Genomic DNA, 8,112 nt, shown 5'->3' on the forward strand with positions numbered 1-8,112 from the left:
TTTTTCGGTTTTTAAATCCATATAGGTTCGGTTTTTCGGTTTTCCGGGTTGGGCTTATGGGTTTTCGGTTTTAAACCGTGGATTTATGAACTCTTGTTTTTTGTTTTTCTAGTTTTTGGGTTCAAACCCAGTGAAAGTACATTGCGATAAATAATATATTTACTTTAAATATACTAAAATAAAGAGTACGCATTTTAGTATTTTAAAAGCATAAAAGTATTCAAAAGATCAAAGTTTAACACCATTAACAGTTTGTTGAAAATAAACATAAAATATTAAAGGGATAAAATATAAAGTCTAAAACCAAACCGTTATTTTTCGGTTTTTGTAAAATTCAAACCTAAACCGTCAGTCATTTCTTTGGTTTCGGTTTTCTGAATTCGGTTATATCGAATTTTTTTTTTCAGTTTTTTGATTTTCGATTCCGTTTTTCTCATGTCTAGTTTTGAAAGGAAGCAACATCAATAAGATGACAATCGCTTGATACAAAATAGAAATCTATCGGGCCGTAATGGACTTCTAGAATCTGGGCTCATATGTGGTAAACCGGGGCACCATGCCAGTATGCCACTCTAAACGGAATTAATGATCAGAAGGCAAACGAACGACAAAATCCCCAATTTTCATCAACGTTCAAGCTTATGGAGCAAATGCACGACTTTCAGAAAACTCAGACAAATCCACGCGTACATGGTCGTCAATGGCTTCAACACGAGTAAATTTAACCTCAGGGAACTTATTTACGTCTCTGCTTTGGTTATTCCTTCCGGCATTAGTTATGCACACCAAGTGTTCGATCATATCACCCAACCAGACCGCTTCATGTGGAACACCATGCTTAGAGGCTCAGCTCAAAGCCCCAACCCCACGAACACCGTTTCTCTGTACACCCAGATGGAAAGACGCGGCATTCAGCCTGATCGCTACACGTTTCCGTTTGTCCTCAAGGCCTGCACAAAGCTTTCTTGGTCTATTCTGGGATGTGCTGTTCATGGGAAGATTACGAAACATGGGTTTGACGAGAATACATTTGCGAAGAACACACTCATCTATTTTCATGCTAATGTCGGAGAAATAGAGATCGCTAGTGCCTTATTTGATTCTTCTGCTACCAAACAAGTGGTTGCGTGGTCAGCTTTGACTGCCGGGTACGCAAGGAGAGGCAACTTGGGTATGGCAAGGAAGGTGTTCGACGAAATGCCCGAGAAAGATTTGATTTCTTGGAACGTTATGATTACAGCGTATGCAAAGATGCGACAGATGGAAAGCGCCAAGGCGTTATTCACTCAGGTACCAAATCCAGATATCGTGACATGGAATGCCATGATAGCAGGCTACGTAACCTCTGGTATGCACACACATGCACTCCAGATGTTCGATGAAATGACACGCGTAGGAGAACAACCCGATGAGGTAACAATGTTAACCCTTGTCACAGCCTGCACAAACTCAGGCGACTTAGACATTGGTGAGAAGATCCATCGTTCTGTTTTATCTTTAGGTGGAGGGAAACTAAGCATTTTACTTGGAAACGCACTTATAGACATGTATGCTAAATGTGGTGAAATCGAAAAAGCATTCAAGATTTTCAACAACATGAAGGAAAAAGTAGTAACAACATGGAACTCCATAATCGGAGGCTTAGCTTTCCATGGTTCCTCAGAGGAAGCCATTAATGTATTCAAAAGGATGCGTAAACTCAAGATAACCCCAAATGAGATCACCTTTGTTGGGGTGTTAGTTGCTTGTAGCCATGCGGGTAGGGTTCAAGAAGGTCAAGAATATTTCAATCTTATGAAAAAAGAATACAAAATTAAGCCAAACATAAGACATTATGGATGCATGGTTGATCTTTTTGGACGTGCAGGGTTGTTAAATGAAGCTTTTGAGTTTATAGATCAAATGGAGATTGAGCCGAATGATATTATTTGGAGGACTTTACTTGGGGCTTGTAGAGTTCATAATCATGTTGAATTGGGGAAGCTTGCAAATGAGAAGTTATTGAAATTGAGAAAAGGTGAAAGTGGTGATTATGTTTTGTTATCGAATATATATGCTTCACAAGGTGAGTGGGGTGGAGCTGAGAGGTTGAGAAAGGTGATGGATGATAAAGGAGTGAGGAAAGAGGTTGCAAGTAGTTTAGTTGATGCGGATGAAAGGGTTCTCATGCGTTTCTTATTTGACTCAAAACCTCAAATGGAAGTTGATAAGTTTAAGACAAAAGTTCATATGAAATCTTTTGATGTGAAGTAGTTTTGTTCCATGATATACAATTTTGGTTCTTTGGTTTATTGGTTATAATACAATGTGGATTGTTATCCTAAGAAAGTTTTTATGTAAAGTTGTAAGTAACATCCCTTGTATGGCCATTTTGAAATAGTTTTTACGTTTTTTTTTTTAATATTAAAACAACTTAAGTAATAACGAAACTCCCGATTTTCGTAACATTTTTAGAACTAAAACGGTGTTTAAAGTTAAAACATGAGGGATGTTCCAAATCAAATCGAACACTATAATAAAGTTTAAGCTATTTCTAGACTAACACATCATCGACATCATTTGAGTTGCATGTCTTTTACAATGATTTTGTTACATTTAGTGTTTTTTTTTTTTTTTCTAATAAGATTTAACGTTAAACACGACCTGAGTTATTCAAAATCTACTTATTATAACTCAGTAGTGTATGATAATGTTTCATTTGCGTACATGATTTATCATTAAACCGTGTCGTGGTCATCTTCTCTAGCTATCGTGCACCTCCACTTCCCCCTCCACCGCCACCATCCACCTTCGGCAATAAACACCGCCTTCCATCATCACCATTCACCAACCAGAACCACTTATCTCCACTATTCACCACCACCACCATCAAGCAACTAATCTATATTTACATATCTAGGTGTAGATTAAATTAGTATTTATAAAAACAAATTTAATAGACACAATTACTTTTTATTTCATGTGTATTCAATTTGTCTAAGTCATTTGAAAGCCATATAATTGTTATTTTTTTACTTCTCTTTTCTTATACCCTTTCACTTCATAAATCACAAACACACTCTTAGACGCTCGGGTGTGGGCAACGCGGTAGCCGCGTTATATGATGTGGCATACGCCCTTAACGGCGCCATGGCGCGGAACACCACCCCAGGGTCGCGTTAAGGCGCGTTACGCCATGAGATGTTACCACGATAACGAGCCATAACGTGTAGAATTCGAACTGTTTTTGTTTTTTAGCCGTTGAAAAACGGTAATAATACCGTTGCATACGGTATTCAATTAACTTTATATATATCAACAAATATATATCATTTTACCTCTCTATCTCTATTTATCTATATCCATCTCTATTTCATTCAAAAAAAAAATTACCCTCTATGGATAAAACCCGAATACCCCTCCTCCGAAGACAAACACATCCACTCCATTAGGTTTTGCGGGATATGAGGGATACATGAACCTTCTAACATCCCAAAACTCACCACAAATTCCATATTCCGGCAATTTTTTCAATCCCACCTCACCCCACTACAATTCCCTACCTCGCCATTTATGCAACAAAATGCAAACATTCAACAAAACCTTTTTACCACATTCGGTCCCATGCGCCAAACAGTCACACAACCCACACCCACACAAGAATCCGTTGTCGAGACGCAAACTGGTGGTAGTCAGAGAGCATCGGGGAAAAAAGGGAGACCAAAAAAGAAAGGGAAAGAGGTCGTTGTCGGGACAGACGAAACGGAAGCACCTCCAACATGGTGGACACCGGAGGAAGAGCATGCGTTGGTGACGGCTTGGTGCGGTACTTCAAAACAACCAACTATGGGGAACGATATGAAGAGAGTTGCTTTTTGGGATGCCGTAATCGTCAAATTCCGCACAATTTTGAACAAGGGTGACACGTATCGCAATAATGATATGCTTAGTGGCAAATGGACTCAAATTAGCCGGAAGTACACCGAATTCAATTCCATATACAACAAACTTTCTTCGCAACGTTAGAGTGGTGCCAATGATTTCGATGTGTTTAGAGCCGCGAGGGAGGAATATCACGTGCAAATGGGGCACGTATTTGAGTATGAAAAAGTATGGGAGTTAGTGAGGAAAGATCCAAAATGGATGAAAACGCCAACATCATCGGAACAACAACCCAAAAGGTCTCGTGGTTCGGGTTCGGGTTTGGTTGATGTTTCCGACGGACGCACGAACATCGACCTCAACGCGGACACCGATGAGATCCCGAACGAGTTTGACGACGTCGAGGAAATCTCTCCGCCACGACGATCTATGGGGCGCGACAAAGCGAAACGCGCTCAACGACATGCGGAGAAGAATGAAAGTTGTCTTCGAGAGCACGAGGAAATGAAAAAAAAAAATTCGACGCCCACACGGAAATCACAAATAAAAGATACGAATTGCAACGGGAGCATTTGGATTTCCTTCGTCAAGAAGCCCAAGAAGATCGCATGTCGAAGGATTTGGCAATTCTTACAACAAACGAAGAAAATTTACCACCGAGACGAGCTGAAGTGATACGGAGGATGAAGGCACATATTGAGAAAAAATACTTGAGCGAAGAATAGTTTGTCGGTGTTTTTTTTAATTATTATGACTATCGTGTGTTTTTTTTTCAATGTTTTTTTTTGTTTGTAATGTTTTGTTTTTAAGTTTGTATGGTGTTTTTAATTTTCTAGTTAATGAAATTATGTTGTATTAATTTATATGTTTTTTTATAAATATATGAAATATATTAAAAAAATAAAACGAATTAGAAATATATGAAGTAAATAAAAAAAATAAAACAAATTAGAATAATAGAAATTAAAAACATCCAAAAAAAAATAAAAAAAGAAATAGAAAATAGTATGTGTTATCCCATGTTATTTGGTGTTGTTCATTTCCACTCTTGGTGTTATAACACCAAATTGTGACTAGGATGATGAAGTGAACAATTTGAATGTGATAACATGTAATAACATGTTGCCCACACCTAGTAGTCTTATAGTTATTGTCAACGACATATTTGTTGTGCTAAAGTTTCTCAATTTCTTTAACGAGTTTTGGTTTACACTGCATAATGTTGAATAAAACCTCTTGAATTCTTATGTTCATGTGGATGCCAACCGAATTTGAGCATGGTAGTTAAACAAAATTCCTCATATTCAAACGACGTCTTACTCATCAAATAAAAATCACAAACACTGTTGGGCGATTAATAGATCATATGGTTAGACCTCGTGTAACTTATGAAGGCCATGGATTCAAAGAACAACATTCATCTTTCGCTTTGGTATTGATATGTAAGCTTTGGTATTTGTATTCAAGTTATATTAAAAAAATAAGTTGTTAAAATGACATAACACTCATAAAAATATTTTTTCATAGATGGGTCTCACATTTTCACAAATTCAATCTGCAAATTTGTTGGATGGCCATAATTTCTTAGACATAGCTAATATTTTTGCAGATATCATCCGCAAAAAAGTTAGTTATATGGGAAAAAAATATTGTTTTACATACATGTCTGATTTTCACAAATTTTAACTGTGAAAATGTATAAAATCTATTTGAAAAAAATGTAGTTTTATCATATAATCTGACAGACAAATGTCGCACAAACCCCCTCACCTTAATAAAGCTCCACCCTTGAGAGGTGCAGAACTCCAACGACATCAACTCAGAGGTACAAAACTCTGACAACTCTAGAGGCTCAGATCAGCGTAGGTTCAACTTGGAGTGGTCGCCGACGAGGGTCAAGTGGTGGTCGCTGATCTTGAAGAAAGTAGAAAGGAAAATGTGAAAGAGGGAGGGATATCGACGCTTCTTTTTAGGGGTAGGCTACATACTTGATTATAAATGTGAAAGAGGGAGGGATATCGACACTTCTATATTTAATAAATAATACACAAATTATATATAAAAAAAAAACTAAAAAGAAATATAAGGGCAATATGGTATTTTCATGTCTACAAGGGACCAACCACGCAACAAAATCAAAACCTAAGGACCGTCCGAGTACAAAACAAAAGATAAGAACCAAACATGAAATTTGAGTAAATCATAGAGGCATGTTTAGTAATTTGTTCTAATAATAGGATGTTGTTTTACCTTTTTCCCAAATGGCATGCGTTTTTCGCACATGTGTGCAAAAATGATGATTATCTTGGCGACGTGGCAAATTTTTTTTTTTTTTTTTTTTTTTTTTGAAGTGTTGAATGTGATTAGTCATATTTATTGTTTTTTTCTTTTTTTTTTTTTTAAAAAAAAACTTGAAAAAAAATGTTTAGATTGGCTTTTCAAACCATTATATTTGTCAGAATTTCCAAAAGGAAAAGAAAAAACAATTCATCACAATTTATTGATAATCGTTCATACTTGTAAGTTATATTATGCATATTATTCTTTAAATGATATATAAAGAAAGTAAAATGATTCACAAAACCAATTTGGAAAAAAAATGATAAATTAATATAGTCTTTGGCTATTGGAAAAGTTAGAGGGGCATACGCACACCTCAACCCTCAATTGAAACTTCTCTCCGGCTCCAAGAGTTGACTTTATTGTTTTTAAATGTTTCCAAATTTAAGCCATTTCACATCTTCGTTTAATTTCTGCAGAAACTTGAGTTGAATTTCTCTTTGATCTATAGAATTGAAGAACAAGAACAACAAGAAGATGATGAATGACAAGATGAAAGCTTTGATGATTGGAGTTGTAGGTGCAGGAATCACACTTTCCGCTTATTCACAAACATACATGACTCCAACTCAGTGTATTGGCACCGGCCTTGTTATACTAATTGTAGGACTTTTTGTCGGGGAAGGTATCCTTCCAATCTAATTTACTCTTTTTATCGTTCACCAGAAAGACTGGTTTTGATCCTTCACAGATGTTTGTGTATCTGTGGAGGATCTTAGAAAAAAGAACATGTGTCCCGATATCCAGATCTAGATCCGTTGTAGTTTATCTTTTTGTATTTCTTTAGTTTGTAATCTTCATGGTGAATCAAGATCCTAAAAGTATATGTCATGGAATCAAATTATTATTTTTCTTTTTCTAGTTGTAAGATAACCGATGATAAATTGTAATTGTGTTTGGTCATAGGGTAATTTTCATTTTGGCTATAAACTTTCGTATAATAAAAATACAATCAATTCGAATTGTTTGTTTTTTCCGGAGCTTGAATTCTATGTTTCTTATTGATATTGAGTTTGTTTTTAGTTTTAAGATTCATACGAATTCTTAGTTTTAGAATTGATGAATGACACAATTTCCAAGATGGGAATGAGATTATATAATCAAAAAGAAGAGATGCGAATCCAAAACTTGATGTTCAAAGTTATAGAGTTTGACATTTATAATTAAAGAAAAAGATGTATATCAATGCCTTTTATAAACTCAAATATGTAAATAATTTTATAAGGTAAAAGAAACCTAAATATTTAAATTCAAATAGTAATATTTTTCCCTTGTTTTTTTGGGTAATTGACACGACACCTATCCAATAATAGTGTTATGGTGCAAGTTCACTTATCCTCATTTCCACAACCTCTTCTTCGTGTTAAGTACATTCATTTAAATATGAACAATGTTGTCGACCTAACTTCCATCATATAGAACTGGTAAATTTTTATATTTCTCATGACATGATGTTGTTTGACGTTGGTTTAAAAACCTTTGATTTTAGTACATTTAACACAGAAACCATAAACCTTAAGCAGTAAACCATACAATCTTAAAAACATAATCACCACAAAACAAGGCAATACCAAACATACTTTAGGTCGTCAACTAAAAAAAGCTCTTCAATGACATAATTTTTCTTGTAGTAAAATAATTGATCAAAATTTGCATCCATCATTTGTGAACTACTAAATTCACATGTCATGTTTATAATTTACATTGATCATGCCCTTATGATTTATTAAAAAAACCCATTGATCCTCCTTCGCTCCTCTTCTTGACCTCTTCCTAATAAAATCAAGCTACCGGTCCAAGTGAACTCGATTAAAAAAACAATGCTTATTTAGGTACAACACAAAAACCCAAGGGAACTACTGAATGAGATGAAGGAGCACAATCCAAGAATCGGACCGAATCTAGTGTGTT

The 8,112-nt window shown here is 35.6% G+C and overlaps 2 protein-coding genes across 2 annotated transcripts; both read left to right on the forward strand.

Annotated features, from left to right (window-relative positions):
• The first annotated feature begins 492 nt into the window (after positions 1–492).
• LOC145044083 (Pentatricopeptide repeat (PPR) superfamily protein) lies at positions 493–2,291 on the forward strand. The gene has a single exon (XM_078992889.1). The coding sequence runs from the start codon at positions 586–588 to the stop codon at positions 2,251–2,253; it is 1,668 nt and encodes a 555-aa protein (XP_078849015.1). The 5' UTR covers positions 493–585; the 3' UTR covers positions 2,254–2,291.
• A 4,206-nt stretch (positions 2,292–6,497) lies between these two features.
• On the forward strand, positions 6,498–7,188 carry LOC145039968 (uncharacterized). The gene has a single exon (XM_078987962.1). The coding sequence runs from the start codon at positions 6,679–6,681 to the stop codon at positions 6,841–6,843; it is 165 nt and encodes a 54-aa protein (XP_078844088.1). The 5' UTR covers positions 6,498–6,678; the 3' UTR covers positions 6,844–7,188.
• Positions 7,189–8,112: the final 924 nt, after the last annotated feature.

The sequence above is a fragment of the Lactuca saligna genome, chromosome 4, assembly GCF_052625555.1.
Source record: "Lactuca saligna cultivar CGN05327 chromosome 4, ASM5262555v1, whole genome shotgun sequence".
Lineage (NCBI taxonomy): Eukaryota > Viridiplantae > Streptophyta > Magnoliopsida > Asterales > Asteraceae > Lactuca > Lactuca saligna.

What these genes read in the sequence shown, in the direction of transcription:
- LOC145044083 (XM_078992889.1), top strand. Translation starts at nt 586, where the DNA reads ATGATCAGAAGGCAAACGAACGACAAAATCCCCAATTTTCATCAACGT.
- LOC145039968 (XM_078987962.1), top strand. Translation starts at nt 6,679, where the DNA reads ATGATGAATGACAAGATGAAAGCTTTGATGATTGGAGTTGTAGGTGCA.